General features: G+C 32.4%; 1 protein-coding gene across 1 annotated transcript in view; it reads left to right on the forward strand.

The window, feature by feature from the left end:
- The window catches only part of RTTN (rotatin), an 88,927-nt gene that overhangs the window by 27,576 nt on the left and 46,982 nt on the right, over positions 1 to 14,369 (forward strand). Inside the window, exons 17-26 of the mRNA XM_085307758.1 lie at positions 1,420 to 1,559; positions 1,741 to 1,912; positions 2,968 to 3,067; positions 4,558 to 4,646; positions 7,312 to 7,429; positions 7,694 to 7,790; positions 8,594 to 8,662; positions 8,889 to 9,077; positions 10,203 to 10,442; positions 11,876 to 12,020. Coding sequence (XP_085163884.1) covers positions 1,420 to 1,559; positions 1,741 to 1,912; positions 2,968 to 3,067; positions 4,558 to 4,646; positions 7,312 to 7,429; positions 7,694 to 7,790; positions 8,594 to 8,662; positions 8,889 to 9,077; positions 10,203 to 10,442; positions 11,876 to 12,020 — 1,359 coding nt within the window. The remainder of the gene's footprint in view (positions 1 to 1,419; positions 1,560 to 1,740; positions 1,913 to 2,967; positions 3,068 to 4,557; positions 4,647 to 7,311; positions 7,430 to 7,693; positions 7,791 to 8,593; positions 8,663 to 8,888; positions 9,078 to 10,202; positions 10,443 to 11,875; positions 12,021 to 14,369) is intronic.

Below are 14,369 nucleotides of genomic sequence, written 5' to 3' on the forward strand. Positions count from 1 at the left end.
CAGTTTTGTAAACAAATTTAGCCTAGTAATGTTATAATTTCTATAAGAACTGTGCAGATTTTCTTTCCCCTGTTTTTACTCTTAACTCAATCTAACAGGAACTTTTCCCTTTCTCAGTGTTATTTTCATCATAGTTCCTCTATGCAAGTTTCTTAATGCTCTAGTGCTAGAGGTTTCCCTTCTACTGCCGACCTATAGTCTTCAAGATAGATACCTTGCTGCACTTATCTGTGTCTTCCTGCTTTTGGCCATATTTTGTTTGTTTCTCTACCCTTTTCTGCCCCGTGCTTGCTYGCACGCTCTCTGCCCCGCTCTCATGCACTCTTTTCCCCCCACATACACACTTTCTCTCTTTCCCCCTCTCTCACTATTTGGTTAGTGCATCCAAGTACACTTTTTGTAACCTTTTTTCTTCCTTAACACTCATCCTCTAAAAATATCACTTACGATAATTATTTCTACTTGTTCATGTCATTACCATTTATTCATATAGATTGCCTGTATCTCTGTACTACCATAACTTGAAAAATGTTCTTGTATAATTTAACCCCCAAAGTAAAGCACATAAATCAAAGCAGAAATTGGATGGAATTGCAAACAGGATGATCGTGAAGTAAAAGGATCAGTCGGGAAATCTTTTGCCACTGAGGAAGAAAGGGACTATGAGAATTTAAAGTGGTGTGAGAGAGTTTCGTGAGATAGAAAGAACTCTAAAGTATTATCGCTTWTCTGTATTACTCACATACATATCTTATATTTCTAATGATACTCCAGATTAGGTAGGTAGGTGGTTATTATAAGCTATAGGTTAAACAAGTGAGAGAGAACTTTTGCCTACTCTCATTTTTCTGAATATTTTTTTTCTCTACTGTGGCTTGTCATGAGCTACATATAGTAGATACTTGAGCAGAGCTTGCTGGAAGCCTATCTTTATCCAGTGCATATAGAAGGTGTATTATTTTGTTATATTATTTAAATGATTGTGATATCAATACTTTATATAACTGATTCTGGTTTGTCTTGGTCATATGTGTAAATGCTTTGACTAAATATCTACAGAGAATAGCTAGAACTTCATTATTTGAATAACTGAGTTTTATTTGTTAAAATGAAAATGGAACTTACAAAGTAGCATGGTGCTAATAGATTGAGGACTAAACTTCTATATCAAAATATTCTTGGCTCTTTTTTAAAGTATTAAAAAAAWTTTTTTAAAAAAGTTTTTTCTTARTTGCATTCATGGAGGAATTTTAATCTGCAGAAATATCTAGTTTTATTAAAGATGTTGCRTTTTTGGTGTTTCTCTCTTCCCTCTCCTCCTCATTCTTAAAAATAAAAAATAAAGGGGAATTATATTGTCTAATTTGCTAATTATTATGYTGTTCTTTTGATTTRGGTTTTTTAATTTTCTTTTTTTAGGGTTATGCTGATGCAAAAGATAAGTTAGGTAACTGCATCCTCACTTTGAGTGAAACAACCTCTGACAAAGGAGATGGTATTCTCCCTAGAGCTACTAGACTACGGGCAGCTCTGCGTCTTCTTTTCTCAAAAAAGCAGTTGTGAGTAATATCTTGCAGTACAATGGGTTAATTAAAAGGCAGATAAATCAATATTGCTTTCAGTACTTTATTTCTTTTTCCCAAATAGAAATTTTATGATCTAAATAATGTTTAACTGTAAAACTAAAGTTTTCCAGTATAAGGACTTGATATATTTATTTTTAATCATTTACTCCTTTAGGGTTCGTTCTGAAGCACTTAAACATTTATCGTTTCATCTTTTGAATGAAGAAGGGGTCAGCCTGAAACGCCCACATCTGCATGATAGTATGTTGTCGAGCATTTCAAACTTGTTTATTTTAGAAAGGGCTATTGAGCTGAAATTGGATGATAAAACAGAGTCATTATTTAAGGTGAATAAAATCTGTCTAAATATTCTGTCATTCCTCAACTCTTTTCCACCTGTCCAGTAACTTAAGTTATCATTCTCTGAAGGTTGCAATATTTCATACAACTTGACTGATATCAGAAAAAAAATGGTAGATGTGTATATGTACGCATATATAGGTGTGTACAYACACACACACACACACACACAYAGATATATTCTCTCCACATGAACAGTAGTTTTCACACTGTAAGATACAACGAGTAAGAAAAGAATTCATTATTCTTTTTTCCTCTCTGCAGATAAGCTAACAGTAAGACTTAGCTTAACAGTAAGACGGCTTAGCTTAACAGTAAGACGACATGAAAAATTTTTAACATGAAATGTTCTAAGATAGGTTACAACCTTTGTCTGTGTTTTCTGCAAAATGAAAACAAATCACAAATATTTTACCAAAGGGTAAAGTTATCTTTTTATTTAATCAGCTAGGCTGTTTTCTTACTACCTCTGCTCCATTCTTCATTCTCTATTACACTCAACACTTGCAGGTTAACAGTGCATTAAAAAAAAAAAAAAAAAAAAAACTAAGCTGCATCCCCTCTGATAAAACTTATTCTATCCAGTCATGGTACACTTGATTTATACTCTTCCCCTACATCTCCCTGAAAGTTAGGATCTTAAATGTATGTATGAATTCAGAATTACTTTAATTGTTCTAACTCCGCTGCTATTAAAAAGGCACTCTTCACTAAATTAGAAGTGTATTACATCATGTCTATGTAGTTTTGAACTTTCTGTAATCCTGCATAAACTGAGTGTTATTGGTTAGAAGTCTGCTTCCAACTGTTGTGTGCTAGAAACTATTCTCTTCTCCTATGTACCTGAGGAATTGCTAGAGATTTCTTATAAAAAGATTATAATTTAATCCTTTCTTATTGCATACTTGTGGAATCTAATCAAATAAATTCTAATAARGAATATAATTCTTTTTATTTTCTACTTTCTGTTATGAGTTTTGGCTAGTTACCTTGCTTCACAGTAGCACACTGTATGTAAATTGTAATATGGTTTTACTTTTAGGCAGAAACTGTTGAAAAACTATATGGTATCTTGACTTCTGATGCTGTTGACTTAGTTTTACGAAAGTCTGCAGCCGAACAGCTGGCTATAATTTTGCAAGGTAAAGTTCTTTAGGAATTTTTTATTCATCTACTGATTATCAGTGACACTTCGTGAAGAGTTCCTTCTAGCTTCCTGAATTTTTTATTCTGTTTTGAGTTAGCCTAAGTAGTAACCACAGTTTAAAGTGAATTTAAATGTCATTTGTGTGATTGAGAGTTCAGTAAGCTCAAGATAAACTTCCGTGATTATACTCTCCCTTAAAATGAAGAGGAGGCTCCCCATGGTATTTAATCTAATATGTTGCTGGAAAGGTATTCCATCTTATACTCTTAATGATTTAATTTAAGTGACTGATCATAAATTTGCATCACAGTTTCTTTATAATTATTTTGCTCACAAGGGAGAAGTGATGAATTCTGGTAAAGAATATTTGATTAAGTTAAGATGCAAGTATGTGATCTTGAATAGAGCATTATTTGGCTCAATGTGAGATCATTACTCTGGAGTTTCAAACCTGGAAATCTGTATTTTGCCTATTCAAACTACCCTAGCATATATTTTCTTCAAGGCAGACAGACTATAATGATAGAATATAWTTTTTTCACCATGAGAAGATGAGATCTTAGACAATATTAAACTAAGTATTTTTCTTGTCAGGAGCAATACAAAAATGAAGAAATGCCTCCTATATCCTGTAAAGTACATTTAGCTGTCACTGCCATAGTTTTCAGATGACAAAAAAATAATATGAAATCTAGCATAGGATGAAATTATAAAGGAAAAATACAGCTGTTTTATCAGAACAAGTTTCATAYGAAGAATCACCAGCTTATGGCTTTTTTTATGTTATTTTTGAATATTCTTGAATTAGATGTTCTGAGTGATGGTTTCAGTGCAAAATAATTTCACTCATATTACTTTTCATTGACAGATTCATGACCAATTTTTAATATAATTTTCAGTTGCATATTAAACTGTTGAAAATTTTAATTTTAAAAAGCAAAATCCTAGGTGGCCAACATGAGGCCAGCATTGAGTTACACTGGGATTGATGTAGATGTGGTACATAAAGATTTTTTGGGAAGATACTTAAGTTGTTTAATAACTGTGTTTAAGAGGCTAGTATAATCAGATGATTGCAAATGAAATGGAGAGGTTTGATTATTACTGTTATTTGACTTAGAGATTATAGGCTGAAGTGTCCTGTAATGACTGTTTTGTAGTTTGAGTGTCTTAGGTCTCTTTCACTTGTTAGGCAGACATCTCTATTTAAATCTAATGTGCCAAATTGCATATTTATTATTAAACTTTGTAGGAAGACTTGTATAATAGTTATGTTTTGTTGCATTTTGGGGGGATGGATTAGCTAAAGGATTGCTGATAGGACTCTAGGGAGGTTTGCATTGTTAGTGCTAGAACTGTACTTGTTCTGTTTATTAGCAATTTTGGGAAACTATAGCTTTCAGCAGCACAAATTTATGATTGCATGCTAAGAAGCTTAATATGAAACCAGGGGCTCCTAATATATATTATGTTCATTTTTTACAGAGACCAAAATGCATGATACAGTGAAAAAGTTGGGTGTGATAGAAAAGATTTTGGCTTACCTCAATGAATGTGTACATCTGGATGGCAAGGTAAAAAATACTGAAACAAGTTCTTCTACAAATGTTGCACAGCATGGAGGTACTATAATTGCTATAATGTTCATATGTTTTTGTAATCCCAACMTCCTCACAACAATCCCAACCTCCTCACAACAATCCCAACCATACGTAATCCCAATATATATTTATTTTATTTCACTTTTGAATATGCTAACATTCTGTTAATGAAAAAAATTGGTTTAGCTACCTATGATAATAGCTGGTCATTGAACTAATTGTGTTTTGTGATATGATTCTGAAATATGATAGCCAGAGGACCCCCCCCCTTTTTTTTAAAGGAGAACAAAACACGACTTAATGAGCTAAGAAAATGTCATAAGTAAGATGTCTGTCTTYGTAGTCTCCAGACTTATGTCCTGAAGCAAATAAATATAATTTAAAAACAGTCATTTTTTAATTATGTATGAGATAYACTAGTCAGATTGAGGTTCAAGTATAAGTAATTTTCTGACAAACAGAAGATTTCTGCCTCTCCAGGAAGAGTTTCAGGMCATAAGATCACATTTAGAATTGAGTGTTTATTTGTTGCAGATGCAAGATTTCTGTATTGAATTTTTCTGAAATTCATTATTTGAAATAATTTTATGCAAGCAAATTTAGGCTATAAATTGCTACAATCATTGGATTAATTTTTTTGTGTATTTCTTAATTTGCTTGAATAGTATTAGTATAGTAATCCAACAGTCCAGACAGAAATATGTTAGGATCCCATGAGAATTTTTAAGTGGTAATGATTTTCAAAACATGAAAAAGAGAMTAGAACTGCTTGACATTTTGTGGAATTGTTCCTACTGGTCAAAATTATGCCACTCTTCTTTGTTAATGGCAATGTTCGGGTTTTTTCCCCCAATTGTCAATATCTAAGATTATTTTATCCTAGAAGCTAGAAAATGAGTACTTCTGTAAACCCTTGATACTAAGTTAGAGAAATCTGATTAAGGTTCTTAATTTTTTTATGAAGCTTATCATAGATTCTCAATGTCTTCATTACTTTTTATCTCAAAAAAAAGATAAAATAATAAAAACATTTCTTCTTTGTCTTGTTTCGTCTAGTGAGTATTTAGCATAGTTAGTTAATAATACAGGAGTACAAACGTGGAAAATGTATTGCCTTAAACAGATCTTTAATAGCCAAACAAGAATCTAGAATAAAGTTTAAAATATGTGTGTATATATACACACATATATATATTTTTTTTAATCCTTTATAATCTGTAACTTAATCCTGAAAGGGCACAGGCAGCAACTGTTGCTGTGACACCTTTCTTTTGTATATGAGGCTTGTGGAGTGCAGGATCTTTATGCTAGCTAGGGTATTGACATTATACATGGAGAAAAGCTAAYGAATATTTAGAGGAGAAATCTAAAATTATCCATGTTGAGCAAGGAGTGGTTCAATATCAAGTCAGAAGGAGAGACTGAGCCAACAGTTGTACATAAAATGCCGCTTCTTCCAGTGCTAAGATTCAGAAATTTGTTAGTCAACTCTGATAATAAAAGTTTCAGATCCTAAATGCTCTGTTGTATGTSTTCTGTAAGATATTTATTTTACACCAACCTTAGTCCTGTCACTTGAACACACCCAGGAAGTTCCAATCTTTAGCTCCCTCAAGCTTTGATAATTCAAACCTCTTGCCAGGAAAGTTAGTAAACCACCAAACTGGAAAATAAATGGGTTGAGAGCACTGCTTATTTCTTATTTAATGTACCTGAGTTTGAAAATAAGATAGTAARTGCATTTCATTAGGTCAAAGAAAGAGCATGCAAGTATGATTATGTAAACTAGTCTTTAGGAATCCAGCCCAGATTCTTGTTCTCCTTTCGAACTGTTCTTAATTTCATTCTRCAATTATTAGAAAAGAAAAAACTGGCATGCTCTGTGGGAAAATGGCTACAAAGAAAAGGATGAATAATCTAGTAGAGAGGAAAAAGCACAATTTAGATAAGGCTATATATGTAGCTCTGCCAAAGACTCCGCTTTCCATTCTAAATGAGCATGGCTGTTATCTACTGAAAATCAAATGGAACTGTTAGATGATGGAGCTAAAACAAAATTGAAACATAGAACTTCAGGCAAGCAAAGTAACAGTACAGTGTATATACTAATCTTTGAAAGACATACTGTCTTCTCATTCTAAGGAGCAGTGTCTTAGTCCTACTTTTAGCCATTCACTGATATTTCAGTGCTGAACACTCTGCTTCCACTTCTGAGGTTCCTCCATCTGAAAGATTGACACCCAGGGAATTATTCTAATATAGTATCCAAAAATGAATAAGCTTATATGAGTGAACATGTTTGTTTATTTTTGGAAATCCTTTAGCTCGTGTATGTACTTCTATATGCACTTACATATTTTCCAAAGTGCGTATTTTGGAAATGATTGTTATAAACATATTAGAAGACCAGAGGCCAATAAAATTATTACTGATTACTAAAAAAAAAGTAGCGATTAAGTATTTTTGAATGAAYGTACTCTAACCATTTGGATAAAACGAGGTTGTCTAAGAAAGTTTTAGGCTTCTGTTCTACAAATAGTAGACTGTATTGGTTCATAGTATGAATATTTATATTAAGCATCTCACAATAGACCATTTTAATTGATATTTATATTTAATATTTTTTATGGTCCTGCAGGTCATGGAATGCATAGTGTTACCATGTTTAACACTTTTACGGAAACTTGTATATGCTGATCCAGTTGTTCGTTTGTCCCTAGCACAGCAGTCACCCTTCCTGCTAGTGCTATTCAGAGGTAAAGATTTTATTTCTATTTTTSTTTTAATGTGTGGTTAGAAAGTATATGTCTGAAACATTAACCAAAAGCCTTCCAGAGAACCTTGGGTCTCCTCAGTCCTTAGTATTTAAAAGAAAAATCGTTGTTTGCTGGTATTACCCAGGGAATGTCATCTGTTGAAGATGTTGGCAAAATGATTGTAAAAATCAGCAGTGTTTAACCAGTGTTCTTCTATTAAATATTTGTGTTTTCCTAACATATCTTTTAAATATCTTTATTCAGTTTCCCTGATATTCCAAAATGATTGTGCTGTTCTAACTGAAACTACAGTATTGCTTTGTCTTCTGCTGTTTGATGAAGTAGCAAGACAAGAAACATGGTATGAAAAACAACAGTTATTTAATTATAAATCTCTAGTCAAAATTTTAGGTTTTCATGAAAGTTGGTTATATATACCCAAATAAATCATTGCCAGTTTTGTATTTCTAAAAATATGTAAATTACCTATTTGTGTAGGCCAAATTGTTTCAGTATATGTGCTGCACATTGTASAACTGATGTACTATTACAGTATAAATACTTGATTGTTCATTGTTGCGTTTGTTTTCTATCATTTTCAAAAATCCCCTGTTGCTCTCTGATAGCTTTCCATAAATAGAAAGTACACTTATCAAATAAAAAGCTATAGGTCTGATCTCTCCTCTTTTTTTTTTCTTTTTAGTAAGAATTCTCCCATTTACTCTGGATTTTACGTGTAGCAGTTGTCCGTTTTAAAAAAGACTTCAGCTTATAAAGAATATTTCAGATTTTATTATTTGAAATTTGCATATAATTCAGAAAAAAATGCTGTTAGAATTCACATCTATAATTCTTTTCTGTACCTTTCATAATGCCTGTTTCTTCTCTAATGGAAAGATAATTTAAACAGCAATATGCCTTGATAAGTCGTATTTCATTTCATTTTTATGTGCAGTATATGTGCAGCAAGTATTTTGTATGTATATGATCTAAGAAATTAGACCTTAATATTGCATAATCATGAAGAAACATTTATTAATATAAATGTATTAATCAGTGGGTTACTAAGGAAAAAATATATCTGAATAATGAAGAAATAGCATTAGTAGAAAAGTAAGATTTAAATTAGCAAATAATAACTCTAGTTTAATCTTTTTCTTGCAGGGCTGATGGCATATCTAGTAATGATACTGACTTGCCTTCTTTCAGTTTGCCTGTTGCTGTTGTTAGACGGTATGCTTTTTTTTACAGCTAACTTTACTTCTTTGTTTGCTGTCAACCYTGAAGAATAGAAATGAGAGAAAAAGGGGATACATTTTATGTTGAAAATATAATTATCTGTATTTTTAAATGTGAAGTTTTTTCTCCAAGCCTTTGTCCTCTGACAAAGACTTTGAAAAACTTTATTTGCAAATATAAAAGTCTTGTTCTAATTGAATATTTCATTTATTTTTTTAAGGTATCATCTTCCAGTCAGAATCACTGCTCATCATGCTGTTAGCCCCAATTCTGTTGTTATGCCATTGTCTTCTGACTGCCTAGCTATGAAGCCTGTGTCAGACATGCTTAAGATAGCTTGGAATCTATCATGGTATCATGGAATTGAAAACCTTTTGCAACTGGTAAACTATGAGAAGGAAGCAGAAATGTAAGCTATTTTATCTTGCTTTTAAGTCCTAACATATTTTAATAGAATCGTAGAATGGTAAGRTTGGAAGGGACCTCTGGAGATCATCTAGTCCAACCCTCAGCATAGCCCATATGGGAATCTTGGCATTAGCAGCACCACACTCTAACCAGCTGAGCTAAACCTGCACCCAGTAATGTTAGTGGCCCTTTAAGGTTAAAGAATTTTCAGCTTCAAACTGTGGTTCAAGCTGTTTATGATTTGAGAATGCTGTCTTTTTAAATGTAAAGGATCACATCCCAGGTCTTTGTAAATACCATGTCAAAGGCTAATGTTTTACCTAAATTGCACCTAAATGTGAAGTGTAGAGCTTGATCCAGCTTACATTGATGGTCAAACTCAGATACAGGAAAGTCATCTTACTATTATATGAGTGGTTTTTTTTTGTTGTTTTTTTGTTTTTTTTTCCTCCAAAGGAGCTTCTTTTGTTTCCTCTGAGTTGTTGTATGGCTTATTCTTTAGGAATATGAATTCCAACTTTTAATACTAAGAAATATGATAGATAATCAAGAAACATCCTTTTGTGTCTTTTGATTATCTCTTGAGTATGCATAATTTCTCTGTTTGAGAATATTCTGTATACAAAATTCCTCATCTTAGGAGACACTTCAGTTAATAGTGTCAGTCATTCAGACTAAAATGTTTGTTTTTATATCTCTCTTCTTTTACAGATTTTGTTTCTGTCCTTTAAGAAGTCCTACAAGTTTTATTAATAAACAATATGGTTCTGAGCCATAGAAAACTCTACATGCTTTGATTGCACTTTTATTTCAAGCTCCTTCAAGTAAAAAAAAAAAAAAAAAAGTGATTTCTTAAAAAGAAATAATCTTAACTGATCAAGTGCAATAGGATGGAGGAAATCTTCATTGAAAACTATGTAAATAGCAACTTTCAATAGGTGCCATCTTTCAAAAAACAAACAAACAGCTCAGGATTTGTATTTAAAAAGAGGTGGAAAAATCAATTAATGAAAATAAGTTTGTTAAATTTCATTTTCTTATTTGAACTAGAATATGAAGGAGTTGGTGCTCACTGAAACATTTAAAGTTACTGACTGTCAACTATTGTCTTTTTATGCCTTCTCAGTTTTTTAGACCCACTAAAACTGACCTCAGAAGACATTCTTATACTGAAGATAACACATGCAAGCTATGGACTGCAGGAATGTATTAATTCAATCATTCAGGCGGTATCCCACAGGGATGTTAGGGCTGCTATCATGAGGCTAAATTTTTATGTTCTGAATGACAGACTTGCTTTAAAATACAACTCTGGGCCTTGTGAAAACACTTTGAAGAGCTTTGTTTGTCATAGAGCATTAAACAGGTAAGCACGCTGACTCCAAAATGCATTAAAGATATATTCTGTTTAAACTGTAAGGTTAAAAACTTTAAAACTAGGAAATTTATGGAATTTTCCCTGCATCCCTGATTTTGACTGCTTTGTACTCATATGGTCAAACAGAATGGTCCTATGGAAAATAGTGTGTAATCCTGTAGTTGAACTGTCTCGTAGTGGTTGCTGAAGCTGACAGGTGAGACCAACCACAGCGTAGGTAGGTAACATTAATCTTGGCTTTGCCACTATGTTATTTCAGTTTAGGATTTTTTTTTTTTATTATTATTATTATTTCCTGGTGTTCTGCGTGTTTGGTTTGTATGTGGTTTCACTCTTTTAAGGGAAAAAAAGGTGTAATTTCTACCCTAAAAATTCATCTACCTGTTTGAAAATGAATCTTTAACAACATTAAAAGAGCACTGCAGTTATTCGCAAGCAAAAGTGACTTTATTCTGGCTGTACTCAACTCAGCTGGAATACATATGAGTGTGGCACTGAATCTGAATATAAGCCACCTCTCAATGAGGATTATTATTTCTGGTGTARTTTTTATTGATAGTGACTGTACAGCTGGGATATAGGTGGCTTACAGTCAYGTGATTCAAAGCATAGGTTCACTTCCAATTGCAAATTTCTGTGTAAATTGTTGCTATTCTRGTAAATCAGTGTTGCCTAAACTACAGCACAAATTGTGTAATTAATCCCAGATGGGCTTTAGGATATTCTATATTGGCTAATTGGAGAGAAAGAGACCCAGTTTGCTTTTTGTCCAGCTCTCCACATTAGGATCTCAACATTTGCGATGAGTCTTGCCCTATATACTGCATTTAGGATGGAGAGTGAAAGAATGACTTTTTCCCTTCYGTGCTTAAGCTACAACTGTTCTCGTAACTTACAGATGTAACCTAATAATCCTTTATTTTGAGATTTGGTTAAATATAGAGATGATTGTATGGACATCCACCTGCCTGAAGAAATTTATCACTTCTAAAAGCTTGTTAGTAACAAGTGTAAAATTGTTGRAAAAAAACTGCAAGGGAAAGGTCAAAAGATTCAGCAGGAAATAGTTGGATATACTGATGAAATTAGTATTAATTTTTAGTATTGGCGTATTATCTGCCTATTTACGTATACAAAAATGGCAAAATATAAAAACTCAAGATCTAACTTGCTGTATTTAAAATAAGTATTGTCAAAAATGCCTAGTCAGTCTTTGACACTACATTTAAATGCTAATATTGAATAGCTAACACACTTTTTTTTTTTTTTTTTTTTTAACTAAGTCTGTGGTCCTGTTTGTATTTTTCAGTTTAGGTTTAATATAGATATTTCCATGTTTGCAGGTGATTTCAATCCTGCTAGACTAAGATCTTAAACTCCTTTAATGTGCTGCAAGTATAAAAAGAAAATTTGCATTACAGGTTTCTGCAAGTGCTTCCAGCTTCTATTGAGGATGAGAAGCTTCTGGTAGATGTCCTGAATTTTCTAAACAAATTACTTAGAGAGCAGAGAGCAAGTTTGGAAACAGACCATCTAAAGTGGATGCTGAAAACATTACATAAGAATGTAAGCATATACTAAGTTAGTTGCAGACTACAAAGTGATACAACTGTAACCTGTTTTTGTTTGTGGTGAGCTGCTCTAGGAAAAGAACTTCTCAACAAAACCAAAAAATATCAGAGCTTGTAGCTTTAATGTCTGCTACTTTGTGGTCTGTACTACAGTTGTAGTGTTTGGAGCAGTTAGCTTTGAAYAAGAGTGAATTACCATCTCTTTTTTGTTAGTTATATGAATTGTTTCTCTAAAGCAAAATGTTACATTTGCCAGTTGCAAACACCATCTACCTGTGTGTTTAGTTTGTTCTGGTGCTAGGCAAGGATTAATTAATATGTTGTGTAAGCTAACTTTTCCAGCTAGCTTTATTTTGTATGCCTCAGGCAGTTTTTAGGAGTAGGTTATGATAAAATTAATATCAAGAACCTGTTAAGAATAAAAACATCAATGTATTTTTTTTTCATTCTTACGTATGTAATTTTGAAACTTTCCATTTGATTGTATTAATGCAAAAATTGTAAAGCAAAGATGTGAGACCTAGGATTTTAACTAAACTCTTCTTTGCAGTCTATGTATTGCAGTCATTCCTCTGTTCCCCTTTTCATAATATTAAAACACTAAGCGGATAGTTAGTGAARTAACATCTTATTCTTTTGCTTGAATGTCATTATTTTAGAGTATTATAATTATGAATAGTCAGTTGTACTTATCCTTTGCTAATATATTTCTATGATTTGTTTTTTAATGTAGAGCCAGGAAAGTGATGGGAATTCTGACTGACCTTCCTGAAACTATGCTATTATGAATATAGTGAACAAAATTATAATTCTTTCTAGTTCATAAACAGATTTCTGAATTTTGAATAAGCTTACAGAACATTTATGGAAAAGTTTGCAAGCCATAACTAACTCATTTAGCTTTCTTTTCCTAGTATGCTGTTCATCTCAGCAAAAGGCAGGATAAAGGGAAGTACTTAACAGAAAGGACAGCTGCCAGTTTTGTCTACGGACCTTAGAATATTGTCTGTTTTTTTTTTTTGTGTAACTGTATTTTCTATTCTTTTGCTTCTAACTTTATTTTGGAGCCACTTGAGATGTTTCTGTTACTTTTAGGGCCCRTTTTTCTCCATGTCTGGAAAAACATCATTTCTCCTTCTGTTTTTTAAACACCTTTATAAATTATTTTACAAAGGAGTTGAAATGTGTCTATTTTCATATACTGGAGACTTATGTAAATGAATTTAGGTAAATAATTCATTGTCAACTTACTGTCTTCTCTATCTCTCTTTGAAAAAAGGCAAAAATAAGGAGTAGAGATAAGTGTTTTTTTTTAAAAATAAATCCTCTCTATATCAGAGCTTACTGTTGATGACATTAGTTGAAATYGTTTAGGTAAGGTGGTGGAATCATGTACTTATTGAGGCCAAAGATGTTTTTCAAACCCATTTGGCAGGTCACTGTTACTGGTGTTATTGAAGTGTTACTGTAGGAAAATTGTACAGCTGGTAGACGTGAATGAATTCACAGGRTTTTTTCTTTCAGGCTGCAGATTTCATACAGATGTTTTAGAACTTTCTGCTTGGCAGAGAGAYACAAGTAAACATTACCTGTCTTTCATTAAGAATAAGAAGAACTGAAAGTTAAGAGAAGTTTTTGCTTTCAGTCCATCTATCACTTCATTTTTGATTGAAGACAATTGTAATATATCTAAGTGAAATACTTTTACAATCCTCAGGAAGATATTATATGAGCATAAAGTTGCCATAGTAAAACATACGTGAATAGTATTGCAAGAATGTAATTTTGTTCTTTTCAGTTTTTTAGACATSTGTTTTGCATTTGAGAGAACCATTCTATCCAATACTGTTCATCTAAGTTAAGTGTGAAATGGGAAAATAYAAGAACAAACAGAAAATAAAGATAACAAAGCTTTTATTTTATTTATCAAAATACAATAATCCAMTCCTGATATATAAGAATTGTTGAATACCAAGAATAGTGGTGGCTTCTGTTTTGGAAGTTTGCGTTATAAAGTATTGTTCTTCTCAAATACGCGGCCTTCAAARTAAGCTTGACATGGTCTTACAGGGGATATCCTATGTTAAGTATAACCTGCATGCACTTGTTTTCCCATTTCAAAATACAATGTAAGCATTTGCAAGTAAGTGTTAGTAAGTCTTCATTGCTAATGTTTGTAAACTGAATTATCTGAATTCTGTGTGTCTAACTGGGAATCCTATAAATTCTTCTAATTTTGCCTCATTCAATATATTAATTAAAAAAAAGCTTTAAATCAGATGATTTTCAATCGCTCAAGCAATTTAGCTTTCAGGATACATCTTAAACTAGTATTTCTACCCTG

This window comes from Rhea americana, unplaced genomic scaffold, assembly GCF_003343005.1.
Source record: "Rhea americana isolate MKP2758 unplaced genomic scaffold, rheAme1 scaffold_263, whole genome shotgun sequence".
In the NCBI taxonomy this organism is placed as follows: domain Eukaryota; kingdom Metazoa; phylum Chordata; class Aves; order Rheiformes; family Rheidae; genus Rhea; species Rhea americana.